Source organism: Myzus persicae, unplaced genomic scaffold, assembly GCF_001856785.1.
Source record: "Myzus persicae strain clone G006 unplaced genomic scaffold, MPER_G0061.0, whole genome shotgun sequence".
In the NCBI taxonomy this organism is placed as follows: Eukaryota; Metazoa; Arthropoda; class Insecta; order Hemiptera; family Aphididae; genus Myzus; species Myzus persicae.
The window spans coordinates 58,881-86,414 of record NW_019104101.1 but is presented as its reverse complement, the minus strand read 5'-3'; the positions used below and the strand labels follow the sequence as shown (position 1 = coordinate 86,414).

At 26.4% G+C, this 27,534-nt stretch overlaps 3 protein-coding genes across 3 annotated transcripts; all 3 read right to left on the bottom strand.

Annotated features, from left to right (window-relative positions):
• Nucleotides 1-241: 241 nt before the first annotated feature.
• Nucleotides 242-810, bottom strand: LOC111038761. The gene is made up of 3 exons (XM_022321987.1): nt 744-810; nt 372-615; nt 242-308 (listed from the first exon to the last, which is right to left on the bottom strand). Exons 1-3 carry the CDS (start codon nt 808-810, stop codon nt 242-244), a joined length of 378 nt encoding a protein of 125 aa, XP_022177679.1.
• Nucleotides 811-4,024: 3,214 nt separating this feature from the next.
• LOC111038760 lies at nt 4,025-8,234 on the bottom strand. The gene is made up of 12 exons (XM_022321986.1): nt 8,155-8,234; nt 7,875-8,012; nt 7,724-7,789; nt 6,777-7,299; nt 6,272-6,705; nt 6,075-6,209; nt 5,798-6,006; nt 5,501-5,696; nt 5,252-5,429; nt 5,037-5,191; nt 4,367-4,710; nt 4,025-4,206 (listed from the first exon to the last, which is right to left on the bottom strand). Exons 1-12 carry the CDS (start codon nt 8,232-8,234, stop codon nt 4,082-4,084), a joined length of 2,583 nt encoding a protein of 860 aa, XP_022177678.1. The 3' UTR covers nt 4,025-4,081.
• Nucleotides 8,235-9,940: 1,706 nt separating this feature from the next.
• On the bottom strand, nt 9,941-27,272 carry LOC111038769 (putative uncharacterized protein DDB_G0282133). Its single transcript, XM_022321993.1, has 17 exons — nt 27,000-27,272; nt 25,970-26,078; nt 22,398-22,453; nt 22,210-22,318; nt 22,058-22,106; nt 21,650-21,714; nt 17,580-17,625; nt 17,437-17,516; nt 16,765-16,810; nt 16,622-16,701; nt 15,938-15,983; nt 15,795-15,874; nt 14,122-14,262; nt 13,809-14,025; nt 13,474-13,658; nt 12,620-12,736; nt 9,941-10,067 (listed from the first exon to the last, which is right to left on the bottom strand). The coding sequence occupies exons 1-17, from the start codon at nt 27,098-27,100 to the stop codon at nt 9,960-9,962; spliced, it is 1,635 nt and encodes a 544-aa protein (XP_022177685.1). The 5' UTR covers nt 27,101-27,272; the 3' UTR covers nt 9,941-9,959.
• Nucleotides 27,273-27,534: the final 262 nt, after the last annotated feature.

Below are 27,534 nucleotides of genomic sequence, written 5' to 3'. Positions count from 1 at the left end.
GGGAATGGGCTTTATCATAAAAGCATTATAAATTATAACTATAAATAGGTATATTGAGTGAATACCAATGTATCACAATATAACTGGTATTATTTTGTGAATATTTATGTCCGGAAAGAAAGCCAAAATGTGGCAGGTACAAAAATAGAATTTATATTATTGGGTACGTTTTTATTAGATTCTGAGTGGACGACGGATATATTCGTTTTTCAAATATTTTGCTGAATTAGGATTTGATTTATCAAAAACGTTGTGTACCTAGCTCCCAAAATGTACTCACTATTTTTTTGGAACCTTCATCAAAAAACCTAAGACAAGTAATTGTCTTAAAAAAATTAAACTGAAATTAAATTGAAATTGTGAAATATTACCTGACTACTATACATGATGTTTTAATTGTACCAATATCAGTTGATTCATCCGTCATAATACTAAACTTGCAAGATTTTAGTTTGTTAGCCAATTCTATTTTTTGTATAGCACCAATAACATTTTTAATGATTGCAGTAGTTTTAGTATGTTTCATATTTAAGCATTGGACAGTATCTGAATCATCAAATGTTTCTTTCAACAAATCAATCAAATGATCACTTGTTAAAAATGAAATATTGTGTTCTGCGAAAAATGCGGCCAGTTTATTTAATTTCAGCTATAGAAATCTTTTTTTTTTTGGATGTTTGTTTCTGTTTCAACTGCTGGTATTCTAAAACTAGACAATAATGTTTGTCGTCTACTTTTAATACCCATTAGTAATTGAGAATGTTTTTTTCCATTTTGATGAGTCCTTAATACAGATATTTCCGCAACCATAGGTGCCTTACAAAATTTGCAAAACGCTATATACTCGTTTTGAGGAACAGGTGCAAGCCAAGCCAATCTTTAAAATCTTTATGTTTTAATCATTCATTTCGAAATTTTTGAAGTCGATGTTTGGGCCTATTTTTTTTTGAAACTTCGCTGCCTCTTTTTAGTTTAGTTTTGGTCGGTGTATTATGTCTTGGACTGGAAGCCGGGCCAATATCACTTTCATGATCCATGAAAATATCTCACACTAGTCACACTATAAAACAACAACGAACTTACGAACAAAACACTATAACACAGTATAAGACTGTAATAAAAATATGACTGATCCAAGTAACGACTAACGTCTAACAATGACTAATGAGTAATGACTCGTAATTGGTCGTAATATACAAAATGACTTTATAATAAACTCTTATTTAACAAATAGTTATAAATAGTTTAATAACTTGATAAAATATGTCTGTGAGTTATATATATCTGTGGGATAATAATAATAATAATAATAATATAAACTATATGTATTATTATTGTCTTTGGTATTCCCCCAAGAAAGAAGAAAATAACATAATATAAGTATTAATAGGTATAATATTGAATATTTGAATTTCCACAAAAAGTCAAGAACCAACGAAAATTATAAAATTATCGTATTTCGTGTACGATAGTAATTATACATCGTACATGGTAAAAATTATCAAAATCATCGTATAATTTATCAAAATTATTTTACAAATACGATAATTATCGTACCATTGGCAATGCTGGCTGTTCTAATTTATAGGTACAATGGTGAATTTTTGTAGTGCTTTTAACTGTTCCAGTTCAAGTGATATTAAAACTGAGTTAATATTTCACAAGTTAGAATTAATGTTAATTGTGGTTAATTAAGTAATTATATTTATTGTACTATTAATTTAAGTTATAGGTCCCTATATAGTTATATAAATAATTATACTAAACCTAGAAATCAGGAAAGAAGAGAAAGAAGTAATGTATTATTTTGTTTCAATCAAATTTAAATTGTACTTTATGTTACAGGAAATTCATCAAAAGAATATACAAATCCTTCCAGGCAGTGTGGAACATAGAATACAATTTTGGGGAGGTTTTGTATCATAAATACCAGGGGCAAAACTAGGGGGGAGGTTGTGACTCCCTGACATTTTCATATATAAGCCTAAATTATTTTCCAACATGCATCATCTATAAATAAATGCTAAACAATTTAATTTGTAATTTTAAGATTTTAATCATAAGCCCGACTTAACCATAATCCCTCTTCACCACCAAACACCTGCCGAAAATGAATTTTTTTCAAATTCTTTATGGTGGAGCTGACCAACGCCTAACCTTCTGGAAAAGCGCCTGGTCCAGATGGTATACCCGATACGGTAGTGAAGGCAGTAGTAGAAACCTTGAAAGGGGCGGTTGAAGTTGCGAGTGTCTTTAACAATTGCATGTGCAATGGGTATTTCCCGAGTGCTTAAAAGGAGACCTGACAAATCTTTGGAACTATCGTCAACTAATGATGCGATGTCATTAGCTTCTAATTATATTCACTCTAGTCTTCAAAGGTAATAAGGCAATTAGTTTGTTTCTTGTCTTAAAAAAAGCTTTTGACTCTGTTGACCATAGTATTTTGATGAAAAAAATTAGAATATTGTGGTATAAGTGGTGTCTTGATTTATTTATACATTTCCTTACAAATAGAGCACAAGTAGTCACTTAAGGAACAGTCTTGGGACCCATGTTATTTCTAATATATATTAACAGAATAGTTAACCTTAACATTTCGGGAAATATTATATGCTTTGCTGATAATAGTTTCGTTTTAATTGAACATAAAAATATTGATGGGTTATAGCTTAGAGAATCAATGTATTAATGATATCAAACCTTGGTTAGATAATAATTTTCTTGAACTTAATATTAAAAAATTTAAATATATGTGTTTTAGTATAAAAAAATCCATAATTCAATTGAGAAATATCAACGTTCATAATTCTAAATGTATAAATAATTTAGAAATTTTTAATTGCTATACTTTAGAAAAGGTCTCCAAATTAAAATACTTAGGCATCATTTTTAAGCATAACCTTAAGTGGAATGATCTTATACACTATGCCTCGAATTTAATGAGAAAATTATCTTATAAATTCAAAATATTAAAAAAGATTTTAAACTTAAAAAATATTAGAATTTATAGCGCTCTTGCCCAATTTGTAATTTCTTATGGAATTTGTGTTTGGGGGTGTGCTTATAAATCACATCTTTATTCTCTTAATATTACAATTAATAACTTGTTAAGAGGACATACTCGCGTGTGTTATCTCCGTCTTACAAGAGCGTAACATATCAAATTTTACATTCAGCAAACCATGTTTAGCTCAGTTAGCTTAAAAGTTAGAGTGAATTGACGGCTTATTAAAATTAAAGGTAAGATTTATTACGGAGGGCTTCTCATGGGTTTTTTATTATATTTTAATTTTAAGGGTTTCGGTGCCGGTGCGTTTTTTAGTATAAAAACATGTCTTACAGGAAAAACTCTCACGACCTGTAGAATTGTCGGATTTCGTTAATTTTTTTTTTATCTTAAAGTAGAGAACATTTTGTAGGTCGGATCAAAGTCCGATTTTAAAAACTATAATTATAGAAACAGGAATATGCATTTGAAAAATGCATAATATTTGTCCTTTTTCAAACGTATTTTTCTACTACTATTCAAAGTAAAATAAAAAATCAAGCTTTGATCCGACCTGTAGAAACTTCTCATCTTTCAGATAAAAAAAAAATTAACTAAATCCGACACTTCTACAAGGCATGAGAGTTTTTCCTGTGAAACCATTTTTATTCATCAAAATAGTGCTTCGACAATAGCCATCGAAATCTAGCACTGACTTGTGCATGCGCGTACGTACTTATCTTTATCAGCGCGTGCGTTGCGCTACCGTTCGGCAGCGGCGTACACAACCGGTATATTGCGTGTAGAAATAAATAAGAGTATTTAATTATATTATTAAAATTATTTATAAATAACTTGTTTTTGACGACACGGCGTTGTAGGTACCAGCTATCGTTTATCAGTTACACATATTTTATTATAATAGCTGTCATTACTCAGTTATAACTTATAATATTGCCGTATAAAATATACATGTACCTATGTCAATAATACGTGAATAAAACATGAAATATAAACGAATACGACATGACAATACTACAAGTCTAATTACAATAACAATAATAAAACAATAATTATTCACAAAATTTTCATTTATCTTAAAATTTTAGGATCTACAATTTCTTGCAATAGATGACAATTATAAAATTCTATTAATTGCTTTTCCATTTTATTCATCCAGAAGTCATCTTCACGCTTTATTATTTCTACAAACATATCTAAAAACAAAAACCATACATATTGAATTAAAATATATTTGTATGTATTGTACTATCTGTATACACAAATGTATTTAGATCTTAATGTTCGTGTTTACAAAATATGAAGTTTATTTGGTTATAACTTATAATATAATATTGTTGTTCATTATTTCATTACCTTTAGGAGTCCAAACTATAAAATAACAGGATAATTTATTGGCTACTCTTAATTGACCCTGAATCTGGTAGTAATAATTATGGTTTTTGTTCAACTGCAGATCACCATTATTACAAATATTTAAAAATTTAATTTTTTTAGCCACAACTCCTTGTAGAGGTGTCATATCTTTACTGTTATGTGGGCATTTTATTTCAATAATTTCATTTTCTCCCACCAAACCATCAGGAGAACCAGCTAAAAAATTGTATTGCTCGTCTACAAATAAACCGGCTGGTAAAACTTGAACATTGAATAAAGATTCAAATGCTTCCTTAGCCATTGGTTCGTATTGTATTCCGTATCTATTGGCAAACAAAACAAAATGTAATACTGATTAATCATATTCTTTAAAATATTAGCTGACCTAGTATTGCCAGTACCAATAAAAATACAAGAAATAAATAATACCGTTTTTTTTTTTTTTTAAATCAATAAATAATTTTATTTTTGCACTAAAAGTTCCTAAAACACGGGTTTGGGGGGTAATGGTGGGGATATTTTTGAGTCTATTAATCTCAGACAAGCATATAGTTAGGTATATACAATACTAAAATCCAATTATATATTTACATAATTATATTAATGCATCGTAATATTGCACAGTGGATACACTGCGTTAAAATCTTACGTCATTGCTGGAGTCCTCGATGTAAAATCTTCTGCATACAATATATACTTGACAGTATTAGTCCGAGGAGTACTTTTTCTAAGCTTACATACTTTACCGAAGTTAGAAGCAGTCAGCCGATATTTTCGTTCAGTATGCCAAGTATCAGATTTACCCTGAGGATTACATTGACACAGTTATAATTATTATATAATATTATGATTAATATTTCAAACCTGGTCTATTGTGTTCCTTTCTAGCTGAAATATTTCTTGGGAACTAAGTTTTAGACTATTTAAAACAGTTGAACGTTTGGTCTCCAGTTCTTCCTGTGAAATATCAAGTTCAGCACAACCTAATTCATCTAGATCCCCATAATCCTTATCAGCGCCACTAAAAGTTTTACCCCGAGGTCTAGAACAAAACAAAAATTGGTTTTACAGTATAAATAAAAAATAATTTGAGCATAATATTTAGAAACATACAATTTGATTGATGGTTTAAAGTTTATCTTCTTCTTTGTATTCGACCTTATTTCTCTTGCCCTTTGCAACTTGGAAATAAAACGCTTAGTGAATTTCCCAGGGCTTTCTTTTGTAGCAGTTTTATGTAATCTTCGTATATATTCAGGGCCAAAGTTAAATGACGATACTGCTGTCATGCACCTAGTATTGTACGACCCTACAAAATTGGTTGGTATATTGAGAGTAAATATTTAATATATATATATATATATATTGTAAATAATTAAAAACATACAAATATATAATAAATCGAATTACCTCTCAATGAATAATTGATCCTTTTTCCACCCACAAACTTAGCTACAACACTATTGTATGATTCAACATAATTATTGGTCAGATCATAAATCAGGTTATCTGAATGGAAGGATACTAAATTTTTAGCTGCAGAAATATCTTGCCACAAACCACACTTCTCCATCTCGGGCACATGATTTATGTTATTTGGTCCAGGTTTACAAAAATATCTAAACAATTATAATTTTGATTATTTATAAAATATGTAAAACTAAAAGTAATCAATATTTTTTTATACGGATCGCAATTGTTGTGACACCCAAAAACATGATATGGCCCATTGTCGATGTCTTTTTTCAAAAATTTTGCCTTTTGATTGTGGGTTAAATTTCCATTTTTTTTCCAATGTGCAATTGCTTTTGTTATTCCATACCTAAAAAAAAAAAAAACAAAATTTTTATGACGAAAATATTTATTAATTTGCTAAAAACTTACCTAATTCGAAGCTTCTTGTCTTTTAAAAGGTTTCTCAAAAACCCTGGTACCACCTTACCACTGGAACTTTTTCGCTTGGCTGCCATGTCACTAATTTTTCTGAGATAATTTCTCAAAATGTGGTTTTTGCACTCGATCTTTTTTATTAAACAATTGGGTCCGTACGGTTGATCAATACTTAATTTTTTTGTGACCGAACTATCGCCATCCCCAATAAGTTTATTGTAAATTAAATTATGCATATTTATGCTTTGTCTGAATCCCTCAAGTATAATATCTGACTCCATAGCCGTTGATGTTCCTTTCCAATTTTTGTAACACTTATGTGTTGGGGGTTCACTGGAGGTTGCCTCTGCTTTCACACAAACTGAACAATACTTATTTCTGATTCCCAAAAAAAGAACTTTTTTGGTTTTTTCACCAATAATACATCCCTATTGGAAATATTTTTTATTTATAAGGTCTTATTATAGATACATTGATGAGCTTAATCATTGTTACTTACAACTCCAGACAAAGCATTATAATTTGACTTGTAGCTTCTTTTTGACCACGCACCATCTGCAATGACAGTAATCATAGGAACTCCGTCTTCTTTAACATCACCATTTTCCACTGCAAGTTTAGCCTCTTCTTCTGCTGCTAGTGACATTGCCTCCCAAGCTGTTTTACTAGTAAACTTATGAACATTCTCGTGTAGTTGCTGATACAACTTATTGCACATATTTGGCATATTCATAATAGCAGAAAAAGTTTCCAACTGACCAAAACCTTGTCCCGAATTCACAACTGCTGTAACTGTTGCTGTGTTGACGTCCATTAACGACGAACTTGGATTTTCAGATTCAATTACCTCATTTTTGTGACACATTTCACAAGTAAACAAGAATTCACTTAAAAATCCAGTTTTTCGCTCTCCGACCAAAAGTAAATTACTAAAATTACAACCATATGGTTGATGATTGATTTGACCAATTTTTTTAAACAAATAATCAATATCAACTATACGACGACCTTCAATATTAAATCTAAAATTTAAATTTAAAATTTACAATAAGACGATTTTATTTTTTTTTTTCAGATAAAAAGTTTTTTTTTTTAATTTTAAAATCTTAAAAGTTATGAGGACGCTACACGGATATTTTTTTTCTGCATCTTACAAGTGCGAAACATTGAATTATCGTAAAAAACCTTTATACAAACATAGATAATGTTCTTAGCATCAAGTTTCATAATGGGTCGATTCATTATAATTTTTAAGCTAATGAAGCTATACGTGATCTGCTGACCGTAAATTTGCTATTTTGCTGTGTTACGCACTTGTAAGACGGAGACAACAAATAGCCCTGTAGTTTAATGTCTCCCTCATAACTTTTAAGATTTTAAAATTTAAAAAAAAAACGAAACCTTAAATTAGGTACAACGGTAATTTTACTCGAAACAATAACTCACGTCTGTTCAGGAACATTAGGAATATCACTGTTCGATGAAGTTGCTATACCAAATGACTGATCATAGCTAAACGCAATAATACACAAATGAAATACAAATTTTGATTTAATAAATAATGATTTTATAGATTAAAAAAAAAAAAAAAACGTACAACTGATTAAAACCATTAGACATATTATTTTCTTCTCTAAAAATAGTACTTGTTGATTGTACATCAGCTAATGTTTTAGAACAACATGGTTTATTTTGTGTTTCATCATATGAAACATTGTTAACTTTTTCCAAAACACTAAATATTAATAAAACAAATAATTAGAATTTCATGAACATTATCACATTTCAAGTGAAAATTAATTAATTAATTTGTTTACAATAATATTCACTGTACAGTTTCTGTGTTCTCTTTATTATAACCAAAATAATTTACTTACCGTCTTTTTTTTCGTCCTTTAATCTTTCTATAAGATGATACATTTTTTTTTTTATTAGCATACTTTTTCTTGCCTTCCATATCTTCAATTGTTTGTGAAAAAATAAAATAACTACTTACATACAAATCGTAATTAAGTACACAAAATTTGATATCAATTGTGAATGCCGGTTGACGATCATTATAGTTCATAATTGATATAAGAAATGAATAATAATAACTTAATAGAATTTCCATGGAACGATAACGTGCGAACTAATATAGATTTATAATATTTTTATACACTCACACAAATGCACGGCCAATGCACCACCAATATCTCACGCTAAATATAGCTCACTCACACTAATATCGATTTACATACTCACACACATGCACGTTCCGCGCGAGGCCGACACAACATGTGAATAGAATTGCCTAAATTTTACTCCTTAATAAATGACCGGCACCGACACCCTTAAAGAGTTATGTGTATTTTAAAACTGTAAATTGTTTGTACAATTTAACCCTCCGCAATAAATCTTATCTTTAATTTTAATAAGCGGTCAATTCATTCTAATTTTTAAGCTAACTTAGCTAAACATGGTTTGCTGAATGTAAAATTTGATGTGTTACATTCTTGTAAGACGGAGACAACACATTCGGGTATAGCGTCCTCTTAAGGATAATATTTGGGAAACCTAGGCTACACCCGGTTAGATTACTTTATTCTGATTTAACTATGAATAATCTGAATTCTATTTATATTAAAAATATTTTGTATAATATGTACTACCAAAATTTTGAATTTATAAAAATTAATCCTTATTATAATACTAAGACTAAAATTAATTATAATATTAGATCTGTTTTGTGTACTACATTTGGTTAACATAGCCCCACATTAATATTGGTATTAAATTATGTAAAAAATGGAATTAGATGTAAAAAAGTTTAATTCCTTTAAACAGTTTAAAATGCGTGTAAATTCTTTTTCATTTAATAACTTTTTAATATAATATTGTCTTCATCAAAATATTGGGTTCACAGCAACAAATTGTTTAATCTTCTTATATAAATTGTTTAATTTACTGGTTTTATTTATTTATTTTTTACTTTATTTTATGTTTTCTCGTTATTGCTTTCCTACTGTTATTACTGTATTTGTATCTTAATTTATTTATCAGTTCTTTATTTTAATGTACTGAACTCTCTCTCTCTTTAGCACAAGCCCAGCCTTTAAAGAGAGAATCAAAAACATAATAAGATTTTTGTATACATTAATTTGTATAATGTTGTTGTTATTGTTATTATTATTATTATTATTATAACAAGTCCCATTTACAATTAAAAGATATATTATAATTGTTTAAAAAAATATTAAGACCGAAAAGTAATTAATTTATGTAATTCAAAGAATATTTGACTGGTTAATCAGTTGTAACTACCAAAAATAAAAATCTACAACTAAAATTATTAATATTATATTATTATTAATTTAAAATCTTAAAACCACTGTCTCATAAAATTCAATGTTACAGTGACATACAACATACAGTACTTGGTGTAGTAGAAATTGTTATATTATTGCTTTAAATATACTACTATTAACTATGCTAATTATGATCTATGTACCATATTTTTAAAATAAATATGCAATATTTATAATTCGGGTTAAGGATTGTAACATTGAATGTAAGATACATTATCCTTATTCTATTTGTGTTATGAATATATGTAATATTTACTATAAAAGTTCTACTAGTTATGTAAAGCATGAATGGACTAAAAAATAACACATGTATAAATTAAATAGAACTCTTTGTATTAATATGAACTTTTTGAGTTATGAGGATATATTTTAAATACATGTTGAGCAATACTCCTTTCTGTATATGTTGCGTAAAACATATCATCTGGTGTCCACCAATTGTTCTGAAAAAAATAACAGTACAATCTATTTATTGAAATAATTAAAAAGAACTAACAAAATAGTTTTTAAATTAATGTGGATTAAAATTTCTCCAGACAACTGTTATATTTATTAAGAGATAAGTATTTAATGGTGAGTGTTATAATAAATATTGGATATTTTAGAAATAATAAAAATATCACAACAAATTAAATAAGTAATTTTATTGAAACAAGGAATCATTATTTAGTATGTTAATTACATTAAAAAACATTTAATCATTCTTATTTATAAATTACCGCTACTCAGCAATACTTCAAAAGTAGTTATTTCCAATTTTTTTTCTTTTATTGAATTTTTGAAGCATAAGTTTTGTACTAGAACTACAAATGATATTTATCACATGAAATTCGCTCCTATTACATCTATGAACATCGAAAAGAGCTTTTCGAAGTCCAAAAATATTCTTTTGGATAAAAAAAGATCTTTGGTGTTTAAACATATTAAACAACTATTATTATTCAATGTAATGCTCAAATTGAATAGGTGAAATAGAGTTACTTCGAATTTAACATTCATTTTTATTTTGGTGTGTTTAGAATGAATAACACTTAGAGGTATGTATGTCAAATATCATAATGTATTAAGTCACTTTTTAATGTTTCAAATTTTTTTTAAATGAAATAATAATTATTAGAAATAAAACCTTTATTTAGAAATAACGAATGTATAAAAAAAAAAATTATAGGACATTTTTGGCTATTTTTTGGAGCATATTTGTATTGTTTTAAAGGCATTTAAATCTGGCAACTAATTATGATATTATCATAGGTATAACAAAGGTGACTATTACAATACTACCTATTGTAAAATAAATAAGAGAACCAACGTATTATAAATTGTTATTACATTACTATCTCTCTTTCTGACAACAAAATTCAATAACTTGAATAAATACAATGGTTCAGATGATAATGGCAATGATTAACTGTTTTATATTATTATATTTAATATATTATTGTATTTATGTGTACAATTATAACACTTGCCATTATTTGAAACTGATGGTGTGGCTGAAAAGTCTTATTGGTTTATACTTTTGTAATTTAACTAAATATTTATTTGTAATATCATGTTAAATTTTCACACTTATTGGAGTTTGAGGCTGATAGTGTAGCTAACAGTCAATCACATGAGTAACATTATTGAACTTATTAGAAGTTCAGGCAGATAATGTCGCCGAAGACACCTGACGGTCATAATATTGATAATTTTTCTATTGTTTGAGGTACAAATAATATAAGGTACATTGGTTTACATTATTATTTTATTTAATAATTATTAGTACTTAAACTTTGTAAAATTGTTATACTGATTACAATTTGAGTAAAGATAATATTAAAGAATTCCTGAATGCAAACATTGTGTAAGACAAAGTTATACATAAAAAGATGCTACGGAGAAAGAAACTGATGATTGTCTATCACAAATATTGTTTGGAAGGAAAAACAAAAATTGAAATATGAAGAATGAAATATCAAGAATACTCTTCTGTATATTCTAATCATTGATTAAACCCAGAAAAGAGCAATAATATTTTTATTATCTCACAATTACTGAAATCAATCGTAATCCGTTGAACAAAAGAGCATCGCATTCAATTAGATACTGAAAAATGATGGTTTTTACATGCACTAGTATAGGGAATGTTTAGGGACTGACGGAAAACAGCGCCTTCTGCCGGGGCCCCTTAAGCAAGCATTACTGTGCACCATCAACAAACATATAGATGAAATTTTAAACAATCACAATATGACTATGTGTATTGCAGGTATGTACATACATAGTTTTGATTAACCGTGGATTTCATTTATTCATATCTAACCACCTCCCCAATATTACCCCGGATAATTGAGGTTCCTTTGTTTATACCTCCAACAACTAAAACAAGTCTTAAACATACATAGCAATTTTATGATAAATATATATCATTTTCATTATCATTTTATGGAGTTGATATATTTAATTAGGTATTATTAAGAGAATGTACTATTTGTTTTTTTCTCTGGCCCATGTACAATACAAAAAACCGCATTCAAACAGAATTGTTTTTAAAAAAAATTTTTAATTAAGTTAGATTAAAAAAACCTATAAAAAAATGATAGAGAATAACATTTTTGAGGGTATGTCATATAAGTTAGACTAAGAATTGAGTCAGAAAAATATAAATATCATTAATCAACAAACAATTTTATCTTGAAAGTAAAATAATAATAAAATATAAAACCAATATGTCATACCTTCAAAAATATTATTCTCTATCATTGTGTAATGGGTGATTTTACTTGAGGGTAACTTAAAAATAAAAAAAATGAAAACGACTAAGTGAAAGCGTTTTATCTAAGTTGCGTGTTGATCTGAGAAAAAAACAAATATTGCGCGCTTCCTCTTCAATATTAATTAAATTATTTTATATTTTTGATATTTTTTAATTGGATTTAGCCAAAACATAATAATTATACAATCGATACATTTTGAAAAGAACTAAAATATTATATGAATTTAAATTACTTGCCTCCAAGATACCATGTGAGGCTAATTCTATGATAATTTGTTCTCGCATGCTTGTATTTGCCAGTTTTCTTGATAAAAATTTTATAGTTGTTCCAACCAAAGACACAGGACACAAATACTAAAATCAAATAAATTATTATGTTCATGGATGAGAAAATTGTATTGAAATACATGAAAAAAAATATACACATTTTTATGAGACATTAAAAATAATTTTTTATCAGTATATTTTAACTTTTAGAACTATTCAAATAGTTACTAGGACTGCTATCAACTATTAATGTAGTATGAGAGAATAAAACTGCTTATGAAATCCTAAAAAGGTATATGTAATAAGGCAATGGGATGCAATGGACAATTCTGTAAGAAACAGCTGACTAGAATTTTGCCTGCAAAATAATTACTTGGAAAATGACGACCAAAAGCTTAAAGTTCATTGTAAAAATTGCAGTGTTATACATGATAATGAGAAACAATTACGTCCATAAATCAATAAAATATAGTTTAACTAGATCTCATCATATTTTGATTTTATGAAATAATTTTGTCTCACATCTTAAGTTTTTAATATATAGGGTAATTTTTCTAACTTTCCATTAACATATTTAAATCTTTTAATAATTCTTATATTTTATAATATTAAAATAAAAATTATTAGTCAATAATTAGAGCCATAAGGTAGTTGTTAATTTATTTTAATGTAAAGATAATTATCTAAATTGTATGTATAAATATAATTTTCTATACCAAATTTGTCATTACAAATAACTGCTCATTTAATATATTAATTAATAAAACTTAATAAATAGGAAAATTAAATGATTATTTGTTTAATTTGTAAATAATTTTACTTACTTCACCGACTATACTATGAGGTTTAATTATTGGTACAGGTGGAAGATGCGATTGTCTTGAAGTATTTAAATTTGGGTTTTCAATATATTTTGGTATAAATTGAGAATTATTTTTTCCAAATTTAAAATTGATCTGTTCATTGTTATTCCTTGGGAACGATGAACTATGTACGAAATTGTTATTTCCTGAAATTGATTTTTAAAACCAAGAATTAATTTAAATCATAGTATTATATGACAAAAAAAAATTTTAATATTAACAAAAGTACATAAGTTCTAGTTATCTAATACATAAATTAAAATAAAAATATAAATAATACACAATGATAAACATACCTTGTATTTCATTTGGCATTTTCTTGAAGTTGTTAGAATTACCTCTATTAGTTTGTAAATTATTATTTCTTGGTGGGAAATATTTTGAACTATTATTATTAGGAGCAGATAGTAATGTACTTTTTCCCTGATACTGATTTTTAAATGTTTGTGGAAAATCTTTGTTTCTTTGAGTTGAATCTTTGCGGTACCATGAGTTTGGCTTTCTGAATGCATTCTAAAATTGTATGTTAAATGTAAGTAAATAAAATAACAGAAAGCCAACATATCAATAATTATTTAATGAAAAACTGTAATAAACTTTAAAACCAACCTTATAGTTATTGTTGTTATTAAGAGACGATACTAATGAACCATTTCCATGATATTGATTCTTAAATGTTTGGTGAAAAACATTGTTTCTTTGCGTAGAATCTTTGCGGTACCATGGGTTTGGTTTTCTAAATGCATTCTTCTAAAATTATATGTTTAGTTGTGAGTAAATAAAATAACAGAAAGACAACATAACAATAATTATTTAATGAAAAATGATAATTAACATAAAATAACATCATAATAATTATTGATTCTGAACAGATAAGGTTATAGAGGTGTTATTGTTAGAACTAAGATATTTACATTTTTAATAGTTTCCACCTTTTAATATTAATACTAGATAAATTATCTTTAAAAAATTGCATTTAATTTCTAATCTAAAAAATTTTATTATTTAGTACCCCCACAAAACTAACGTTTGTTTTTTTTGTCTGTCTCAAGCGTGATATAGCAACTTAATATGTATTCCGAGTACAGTTGTGTATAGATGTTTTGTTGATTAAATAAGATTTAAGATTTAGATTTTAGTTTTGAGGTTAAAATTATACGAAATTAGCTGTTGGCTAAAATTAGCTAATAACATTATGTTAAAGGAAAAAAAAATGTTTTTGTTTGTGACATTTTTTTTTAAAAAGATTTTTTCTTCTTACTCATGGTCAGATTATACAACAATAAATGTACAATGTTAGGAGGGCCACTGAGGCAAATTAAGATTGATGATGATTTTATGATTTAAGATAAAAATTTTCCTTTATGCAATGTCATTTAATTAACAATTATTTGAAAGCAACTAAAAAAAATTTAAATTCTCAAGTAAAAAATTGTCTGTTTTTAGATATAATCTACATAATTCTAAAATTCTGTAATTTGCTCAGAATTTAAAAATAAATATGAAATAACTGTATTTTTAGGAATGTTTTGAATGTAATTTATAGTTAATTGAGTGTACACTGAATTATTTTTAAAGGATAAAGAGCAAGTCATCGAAGCACCAACATTTTGAATACACCATTGGATATAATGTACATAACAGTTATAATATTCTTATATTTACTTAATATTATGAATTACTGTTCATAAGTGACACATTGTGTATACAAATTAACAATTTAGGTATTTGTTGAAAAAAAATTTAATTAATTGATTGATTGGCAATCAAACAAGAATACATATAAATATAAACTTTTTTGAAATTTCTATAGTATTATAAATTAATAAATAGCAGAATTATTTTGATTAACAGTGCATTGATCAATTTGTACAGCCTGAAATACATTAACTAACCGATTTTTATGAATAATATAATTACATTTCAATACCAACTTCATAGATTAAAATTATGGTTTCATACAAATATTAAAGATTTTATGTATTTTAGCGAAGAGGAGAAAATATCAGGTATCATACTATTTAAATCTTGCATTTTTAAACATAAATAACTTCTCAAAAAATTGAAATGTCAAATTCAAAATTGTATACAATGTTTAAGACATTAAAAAAAAACTAGTATCAAAACAAAATAATAATATACATTGAGTTGAGATTTCCTTAAATATAAAACTAAATATGGAGAATGTGTGATTAAGTTGTTAACTATATCATGTACTTCTTTAAAATTCTGCTTTATTTATTTTAAGTCATTAAATGTACATACACATACTTATAACTTACTTTAATATTATCAGTTTTTAAAGAGAAAGAGAAGTTTTCCAATTCATTATCTGAGTATGAAATGTCATTAGTATCAGCACCTAAAAGCATCAGTTTCAATTTAGTAGTCCAAGAGCAAGATAAATAAGTAAAAATTATTTTACCAGTTGAAATAGCTTCAGAAGAATGTTGCCCAAAAATTGGTTTTTCCTGTAAATAAAAAATGATGTTATTATTTTAAGTTAATAAAAATGCAAATGGACCTTTTCACACTTTTAAAAATAAAATAAGTTTTCCTCAACCACAGGTTTTTTTTTTAATTCAAGTAATATTTCAAAATAATAAAACTCATAGAAATACAATTCACACTTCCTATCATTTATGAAAAATGAATTGTTCTGAATATTTGAATACATTGCAGCTATAATTTAACAATTAAGTAGTCAGGTTTGCTAACAAATAATGCACAAATGAATTGACTTCTAAAATAATAAAAATATTAAGACTATATGTTCAATTTGCAGGAAGAATATACTTATGAGTTGTTTTATAAATAAGGACTCTTCACATATGCAAGACAGACAAAGAAAAGAAAAATTATGCTTGTGTTGTGCCTTCTAATTGGAAATTAGTTTTAAATAATATGCTTTTAGCGAATAGTTATTAAAAATTGTATAGAATGTACATTAAAATAAAATAATTGTGTATCTATTATACATTGACTGTAGATTTCATAAGATATAAAATTACACAAGGGGAATGAATGTTTAAGTGATCCTTGTTATATACTCCTTTAAAATGTTATATTATTTATTTTAAATTACTAAATGTACATAATTATAACTTACTTTGACATTGTCAGCTTTTAATGTGTAAGAGAAGTTTGCCAATTCATTACCTGCATGTGAAATATGACTAGTGGACGCACCTAAAAGTATCAGTTCACACTTAGTAGTTAAATAGCAAGTATAATAATTAAGAATAACTTTACCAGTTGTAAAAGCTTCAGAAGAATGTTGATCAAAAATTGGAGTTTCCTGTAAATAAAAAAATATATAATATATACCAATATAATTTGTTAAAATGAGACAAGTAAAAATACTAAATCAAACATTACATATAGTTTTTATTTAAATAAAACTATTTTTAAGGATTATTATCCCTATTATAAACATTTTAAAAACTCAGAAACCATTTATTGAAATTTTTATTTAGATACCTACATAAAATTTTTCTAAAAAATCATTCACTAAAAAATGTTTAGTAAAAAAGGTTGTTCTCATTTGAAAAATAGTAGTTTGTATAGCCTCAGGATACTCCTTCCATAAGTAGTACAAAAAATATCAGTAATTTGAAAATATGGTACTAAGGTCTACTTAAAATATCTAATAATCAGAATTTGAATAAAACATGTATTATTAAAAAGAAAAATGGGGGCGACCATGCTTAAAAAATCACGCTATATACCATGTTTAGAAACCATATACAATAACACAAAAACTAAAGAATCATGTCCATATAATTTGACTAGGATACATAAAATATAAAATTTAACAAAGTGAATGTATGATTAATATTGATTAAGTTGTAAACCTTATTATGTACTCCCTTAGATATTATGTTATTTATTTTAAATCACTCAATGTACATAATTATAACTTACTTTGATATTATCAGCTTTCAACGTGAAAGAGAAGTTTTCTAATTCATTATCTGCATATGAAATGCTACTAGTGGAAGCACCTAAAAGTATCAGTTTAAATTTAGTAGTTTAAGAACAAGATTAATAATTAAGAACTACTTTACCAGTTGAAAAAACTTCAGAAGAATGTTGTTCGAAAATTGATTTTTCCTATAAATATGAAATGATTTAGTTTATGGGCGTTTATGATATTTATGAATAAATAAAAACTATTTTAAGTGAATAAAAATGTATATTGAACTTTATCATTTTTTAAAGAACAATACAATTGTAATATAAGATTACTTTATGCAAAATGTTTGTTGATTATGTGTTATTACATATTGACCAACTAATAATAAAAATAATAAAACAAAAAAAAAAACAAATGAAGCATTAATCATTCATAAAAAGAAATGTTATGAATATTTGAATACAATTTAACTAAAGACCAGATTTATATGCATTTAAAATTTTAAAATATGCACTAAAAAAGTCAAAATGTGCAAGAAAAAGATACAATACAAGCAAAATAAAATTTCAATTTTTATTATATTTTGTTCTTGATTATAATTTTGCAGTGATAATTATTTATTAGTTTTATTAAAATGTTCATAAACAAAAAATAAGATGTATAATATAACAAATATGTAATACAATAATGTAATTTATTAAGTTGTACTTTAATTTTTTATCATACATTGTAAAAAATATTTTATTAAAATTAAATAGTAGATACAATAGTGATATACTGATATAAATAGGAAAAAAGTACTAAAAATTGTATGTAGTATGTTAATTGGAAAAACAATAACCTAACCTATTGGCTATTTTTCGCATCCGAATATTCTTTGAGATGTAAAATATTTGATATTAATATTATATAAACGCACCAATAATCTGTTGATATTTTTGCTCAACATCATTTTAGATTGTTAGGTGTATATTTGTAGTTTTTTTGTTAAAATATGAAAAAATATGCAAAACATGTAAAAATACGCACTATACAATTTTGATATTTAATCAATCAAGCAATGATTTGTAGACACTCATTGACTGAATGTATATGATGTTGAAAATAGCAACATGCATTTTATGCAAAGTCTGGTCTTTAATTATAACTATAATTGAACGGTACATATTATTATGTATGGAAATATTACGATCAGATTATTTATAATGGTTAAAGTTATTTTTCTTAACCAAGACTGACATACATTCAAGAATGTAATAGGAACTATAATCAATTATTATACAAGGGATATTTTTTTTGTAGACCTGAGAATTCTACTTAGTTAAAAGTACAACGCACAACATTATGTATTATGTACAAAAACCATTCTTTCTGCAATTTGTTTTTGTAATTGTTTCAAAACGATACATTTCTCTTTACATAACATTAATTTATTCAAGTGTTATACTTTTTAAAAATATTATGGACCTTTTTCAACAAATTATGTCATATGTACAAATAACGAATTATAAAATATCTGCTTTAAATTAAATTATAACAAAACGCAGGTATTTAATGAATAATGATTGCCTAGGTATCGAAATTATTTGAGTCATGTATAAAAAAAAATGTAATAAAGCAAGTGTTGAATACATTCGCACATCATACTTTCAACAAACTATAGATCTCAGGTCTTTAAAAAAAATCACCATGTATGGCTATACATAGAATTACAATATATAATATTTATTGCACTCGGCACAATTTTATTTATGTGAAAATACGTAAATGTGGGGAATAAAAAAAAGGATATTATATGAAATCACAGAAAACATACAAAGCTCACAATTCTTTTGATTCTTGAAGTATCATAAGTATATTTTATTGATGTTTTAAAACTATAAATTAGTATTTGATTCATAAATTAAATTTAATAAATCTGAGTGATAACAATCAACTGCATAAAGCTGTTTTAAGTAATCATCTTATAACACAACTTATTATTATTCATTAAATTGATAAGTTGAGAGAACCTACTATTTAAATGAAAAAAGTAACAATAATAATAAAGTCAAACTTTGTAAACATTGAATTTGATTATCAAACCTAGTCAAAATTACCACACACATATTATTATGTGATAAAATTGTACATCTGTAACTCGAGGTAAAATATTGTGGGACATGGCTTATTAAAATTAATTTTTAACAATATTTTATAATAAATTATAGTATTTAATGTTCATGCTCCAAAAAACTTAAAGTACCCAAAAGTACTTATTAGCTATTATGAACTTCCAATAATATTTATCAGTAAAGATAAAATTTCTATATTAGTAATTGAAATAGGCAATAATTCTATGTTAAATGTCAAGTTAAATCTAAAAACACCAAGTATGCATTATTATGCACTAATAAAATATGAATATGCTTTGAAAGAAAAATGGATCGGAATATGCAAGTATATGCAGTATAAAATTTTTGATTTCATCTTCTATAGGTCATAAAAAATTTCTATTCCACTCTGCAGCTTTTATTAATCAAGGAAAAAGATATGAAAATGCACGAGCATCCAAATCTTTAGATTTAACTTTTAAGTAAGGCTCAGATTTCAATGAATTTGTATCTTTTATTATGGAATGCTTGACAGGATGAATTCCAAGATCTAAATGTGTTTCAAATAAATAGTATGCTAACAACAAATGTTTGTTGAATTTCCAGAAGGTTCTTGGTGTTTATATACACTTTTAAACATTTTTAGGGCACTTACAATTTGTATAGGTCACTTTTAACTTACTTCTAGTAGTATGTCAAATAAAATAAAATAATAATGTATAAATACATTCATTGTACTAAAATAACATAAGCAATCAGATTTTTAAATAAAATTTCTGAAGAAATCCGGCGTCAGTTCTGCCGAATTTTTTTATGACATTTTTTAAATTTTAGGTCATAAATGTATTTTTTGAAAGGGCATTTATATCTGAGCTCTAGTTATTAGTAATAACATTCATATGATAGGTACCAACTTTAAATTATGTATGCCGACAATAGGATAATAGGCAAACAAACAACATACTAACAGTTAAGTTAGAAACATTTGGGTGACAAATACTAAAATGTGCAACATTTTGAAATTACTTTTAATGTATCCTACTTGTTCGGCAAGTGTACATTCAGTATAATATAATAAATTAAATTGTAAAACATTGTAAAAGGATTATCTGAAATGATTATTATTTCATAATTATGAATATTGTACTTAAAGAAAATGAAAGCACTTATTACAAAGAGGAATTTAGTATTCATTTTATAGAACTTAATAGGCATATTTTGAATACAATTGATTGATAATAAAATACATTTTATTTACTAAAAAAATGTATTTTTAATTCTTTAAAGAATTGAGAAAATACATTTTATTTACTAAAAAAATGTATTTTTAATTCTTTAAAGAATTGAGAGTAGAATTGTTAAAACAAAAATTCTGAAGACACATTACCATAGGCTAAAATATTATTTGTGGTTAATCAAGTTGTTGATTTATTAATCTTATACATACATTATATATTAGTCTTGAGTGTATTCTGTTGCTGTAGTGTAACTTTTGAATGGCTTGACCAATCAAAAGTTATATCAATAGATTTGTAGGGACTTGGAGGGTGTTAACAGTATACTTTTCAATCCTTATAGGTAGCTCAAGTAAGAATTTAAATTTGGAAAATAGAAATAGAATATTTTTTTTTGTCTACTAATAGGGCTGCTATTGGCTACATATTATATAACTATCATAATTAATAAAAGTATTGCATTTACATTTTTTTGGTTAAACATTTCGGTATAAAAATGAATATAAGATGTATGATGTTAATTTACCTAGAATTAAAACTCAGAAACTACTGAAAAATTCACAATAAATGATATATCAATGAACTTCATCAGAACTGGAGGGTGTTTATAGCTCATTTTACCACTCCTTTACGGTAGGGTCTATAAAATAATATTTTCAGTTTATTAAAATGGAAGCCATTGGTCACATCTTATATTATTATTATTATAATATGTAAAAGATGGTTTAAACATTGTCTTACAAATATAGGTATCCCCCCCCCCCCCCAAAAAAAAAAAAAATATATATTTGCATGGGTAGTGTATACATCACCCTTGTATTTATTAAGTAAGCTACTATCTACTTTTAGTACACAATCTAACCTAACATCTATATGTATTAATAAATTATTACCTGAGTATTATCAAGATTAAAAGAGAAAGTTTCCAATTTATTTTCCGAGTCTGTGTTGAAGTAATCTAAAAGTAAAAACACAACCATTGTAAATCACCAAGATAAATTGGTTGCAACATTCAAACTTGATAAAATTTAACCACACATAGTTAAATGTGAAACCAGCATTAGAAACATTTTTATTTCCTTTATCAGAAGAAAATGTATTTTTCTTAGTTACCAAGCGTAGAAAATAAGATAAAAATATGACTGTATAGCTGCTAATAATTGTAATAAAATTGTAAGCTTTTCTAAAGCTTATTAATTTAATAAGAACCACTAAGGTACTTTAACCAATTGAAAAAAAAAAATAATAGTAATTCATTTTGCAAATAAAAACTATCAAAATATAAAATAGTTGATAATTACCATTGACAATTTCAGTCTTTGGCTCTACTTTGACAAATTTTTGTTCACCCTAAAAGAATACATTATTTACATGAGAAGTTTAGAAAACAGTAAATCATAATATTACAGCTATTTTTAAATTAAAATTTTGTTTTCTAAGACAAATAACTTACAGGGGGGAGTGTTTTATAAAAAACATTCCAGTTACATTCATTTGGATTGTGCTCATATACACCAAAATTCTCGTGGTCTTCCAGGAGTTGAAACACAGCTGAATCTTTACTATATTTTTTTAACATTTTAACATTTTTACATTGTACAAAAATAAATCTTATAATAATTGAAACAAAAAAGGTGTTACCCAACAAATTCTACATCAATCTGATTGGTTGAAGTTCTGCTGTTATCAACTACTTCCTAAATAATAATAAAAAAAAACAAATATTTAAATATTTCAAAACATTTATTTATTTTTTAATTTATATTATTAAAAAACTTAGTTAAAAAACTTTTAACAAGTTAGATTTCAAGATTTCTAAACAATATGAAAGAAAATATTATTCAATTGAAATAAAAAATAGTAATTAATAACTAAAATACTTTATAATCTAATCTAATAATCAACAAAAATAATATAACAGTAACAAATCATATAAAAAAAAAATATGTATATATTCCTAGAAATTGTAGGTGAACCAAATAAGGTTAACTGTGCCAGAGTGAACTTGATAAATTTTTCAAAAATTATAGATATTTTTGATATGTACCTAATAATACATATTTTCTGGAACTTTAGATGGATACAAAAAAAACAGCGTTCTGTAATGTTCCGCAAGCTACTTTTGAAGGTTTAAATTATAATGTAGATGATCTATATCAGAGAGAAGTTTAAAACTATTTTCTTGATGGACCATGGACAATGAATTCTTAAAAAATGATCCGAAATCCTTGAAATCAAGTACAGATTTCATAAGCACATAAAATGTGCTTGACTCATTCAAAGTCAATGATATTGCAGAAAGGGCAGCGAAATTGATGGACAATTTTAATGGAACATTGAAATTCAATGAGAAGCAAAAACAGTTCATCTTACTACAGTATACATGTGAAAGAACATCAAAAAATGTAATACAATTGTAAAAAAGGTACACATATTTAATTTATTAATTTTACATTTTTAAGCTTATACATTTCATAAATCAAAGAATTAATCAAAAAATGTACAGACATTTAATTTACTTGAAAAAACTCAAGATAAAAATATAATCTTCTAAACTGCTTACAAACTATTTAAAGAAATATCAAAAATGACAAATATTTTTCTAATGCATTAAGTTCAAGTCGGCACAAATTAATCTTATTTGATTTACCTAAAATTTCTGGTAATTTATTTTTTATACAAATACACACTGATTTATGTTGCGAGATCAAAAATATAGTTTTTTTTTTCTCACATAGCTAAGGAACACTAATATATATAAAATATATACTAGCTGCCCACTCTGGCCTTGCCAAGAAAAAAAACTTGTGATTCAATAAATGTCTCTTTAAGTGTAAATTATATTATATTTTAATCTAATGCCACTCCCAGCATTGTCTGTGAGACTCACTAATGATTAAGTGAGTAGTTTATTATCAGGTAGGCAATCTCCCGCACTTAGATTGAAAACCCAGCGAAGTGCATATGTTTGTGTATAATTTAACTCTAAAGTATCAAAGTTATATCTAGTTCATAGATATATTTAAATTATCTAGAATCCTCTAGCTTTTATCAGACATTGGTCAAAAAAATTGTGTTAGGAATATCATTTTTAGGTATGTCTAATGAATGTTACAAAAAATTATATTATCTAGTTTAGTTTTTTGCTAGAAAGATTACGACATTTCATCACCACCGTACATTTCTCCCACAACCGCAACCTTAGAGGACTAAACTTATGCCTAAAAATCTACTCTGCAGTGTCCTCTTTAATTAATAAAAAAACATGAATGAAATTGGTGAAGGCGCCTCAAGGGATGCCGTGACAAAGGGGGGAATAGGGTCCATTTTTATATATAAAAAAGATTATATAAGAATAATAAATACATTTATACACTAATACAATACAACTATAAATTAATACAATTTATAATGTAAATAGCTATAACTGATTCTTTAATTTTGTTATCTACAGAAGCTAAATATAAGAATAGATGAGTTTATAAGGATTCTACAAGGCAAAATAAGCTAAATTGATAAATGCCTTCAATTTTGAATGTAGTTTAATTAAAATTTTTAATACTATGATTTTTAATGTGTTTTAAAATCTAAAAATGTGTATTAAAACTAAATAGTGTTAAATCAGTATTGACAACAAAAATGTCTGTTACCATCATCATGTAATTTAAGGCCAAATACATTATTGACCAAATACAAATGTCCCGATTGCATCCAAACAAACATTGGTTCACAAAATAATGTATAATTTATAAAATAGAAATAAAGTTGTATAAATATATATTTTCATTAAAATGCACCATACAATTAGTCATATTCAAAAAGGCAAACATTTTTACAATAAAAAAAGTTTGTCAGTAATATTGAAATACTCAACAATAATTTTATATTATAATAATAACTTATAGTAGGTAAATCATTTTTTATGAAACAAATTAATAATATATAAATGACTTAATAGTCAAGTCTATAAATAATAGAGTAAAAAAGTTAAATTATTGTGTCATAGGAAGATTTTTATAACTTTTTATTTTAAATAACTCAAAATTACATATTTCCTTTGTTTCTAATTTTTCAATTTTGATTTGTATAATTTTTTTTATTAGTTGTCGATACAGTTGTATCTATTAAATAATATGCCTTTTTCTTTTATCTCTAGTGGACTGTAAATCACCGTGCCAAATATTGGCAATTGTTTGAATTGTGAATGCAATAATTATATTTATATCAAAATATGTATTGGACGCAATCAGGATATGAAAAAGGTTACTTTGGGCCACAATAAGATGATGCCCATATTGTCAATGCATAACAATATTTTGTTGACATGTTTATGACTATGACAAGAAAATTAAATTAATGTCTATCACTGGTAGACAATTTTAATAATTTTGATCAACAAGATGTTCAAATTGTGTAAGAAATTTAAAATTATACTACACAGTATACAAACAAACAGTTAACCATTAGGTATTCACTATATTATAAGCAATGTAAATATACAATAAATATTATAATTTACAGTAAAAAAGTGAACAACAAATGTTATATTGTTATCGGGATTTCTATTATAGAACTACTATATACTATATAAATGTATCTAATAATCGCGTACTGAATATAATACTGTACGATTGTTGACATATTACAGGACCCGAAAGTGTGTTATTGTTAGTAACTATTAGAGAAATTGATTTTTCAACACAAGTCAGTTTCTAATTCTACAATCAAGATCAATAAACATTTTTGTGGATTATGGCTAAGAAAGACCGAAATTATTGTCACTCCCTACGAAATGCTAAATACATATCAGTGCCTAAAAATAAATGATATTTACGTTATTTTCTAGTCAATATCATACTATAAAGTCTAATTTAAATAAAAATAACATTATTAACGTTTATTCCTTAATTTACAACTGTGGCAGTAACATAAACATTTATAACTGCAATCAATATACCTATTCTGTTTATTCTATTGATGACTTTACTGACCAATCCCGATAATAGGTATACGTATATGCTTGGATATGAATGTAAACAAAGAATAAAAAGATTAAGAATTTAAAGACCTCAAAGATAATATACTAAAAATATTTACATAATCTACATGCGGTAGTATTGATTAACATGGTAATGAAAATACTAATAGATGGCATAAAAATATTCAATTGTTTTAATGTGAATATACTCATGTATATGGTTAATGATTCTTACCAAATTGGATGTTTGAATTTCATCAATTATATTGTTATCAATTTGCTTATCATTGTTTACTGGTAAATCGGCACAATCAGATGTAAGTCCTTCGAGAAATTTGTCAATTCTAGGTAATAAACAAAAAATAAAAAACACAATATAGTCATTTTTTAAATAGACAACTCACAAGAACAAGTTGACTTATATACACCAAGGTAAATACTACATAATAATATATAACAAAAATGAGTAAGATAATTTATTACATAATATTTATATCGTACAAATTTGCGCGATGGCACGGATAAATAATAGTGCACTGTAGCCAATGATTTGGTTTTGGATAGGTAGTGCTGACCAACAGTAATATTACAAAACTGCACAAAATTACAGCTGCACAAAATAATAATTTGGAACATAAATGTTTGGATGGCAATCGAACAATATACTGTGTGATTGTGTCTAAAACTCAATATTATAGGTTGACAGAAATAAATTAGTGGTTATTAACAATGTTATTGACTGATGTTTTTATGAAAAGGTAAAGAGTACTGGTTTCAGAATACAATTGAATATTTTAAAGGCCAGAATTAAAACCAAAACTATTGTCGCAAAGCATTAAAAATATTCATAGAAGGTATTCTAGTATAGAAAATACAGTCTAAAATATACTTCTCAAAAGAGAAAAATCAGATTATGCGCATCACGAATGATGCGGTTGACACATCAAGGACCAAGTGATCATGCTAACACCCGGTTGTTGGTGGTAAAAACACAGCATACATGAAAATAATTCAGTACATTTATCATTCTCTTGAGACAGAGTTAAGTAAATATTGAGTATTTACCATATAAGTAGTAGTATATTAAGTCAAAATCAAAGAAGTATTATTTTGATTATAAAGAATGACCTACCCATGTGTCAAACTTATATTTCAATTACCACAAAACAAAAATTTAGTTTATCAAATCAAATTTAAACACACTTAACATAGAGAATGACTCAATGGTCAGTGGTTCATAACAAAAATAAAAACTCGGCACTCACTCGTGTACTATATCCAAAGTGCAGCCTAGGTCGTCCAAATCATAGTCGTTCACGTCGTCGAGGCCGGACGAGGTGTACGAACGCGGCGACGGCATGACCATGAAAATCACGTATTCACGTGATAACAATAGTCGTACCTAGTCGGATTGAGAATGTAAGTTCGATGAATTACGTTTCAAAACGTCGTCGGAATGTCGCCGAGGCTTGAGAAACCAACGCTATAAAACAATAGTGTATCCGTACTGAAAAATAAGTACACAGGTTATAGTAGCGACTTGGCGACCGCAGCGCAACCTGTGGCCGTTTAATCGTGAGACTCATTTCGAGAGGGAAACAATAGGTTGCTACTACTGCCGCTAGCATTTACTGTTGTATGATAACACGGTATGCAGACAATTGGTCACCGCAGAAAAATGCCGTACATGGACAATTGGTCATCGGCCAATAACTTTCCTTGAGACGATGAACATCTTTTCGTACCATTTTGCCTAGTATTACTTACACTTACTTACACTCACTTACTTTAACTGTTGTT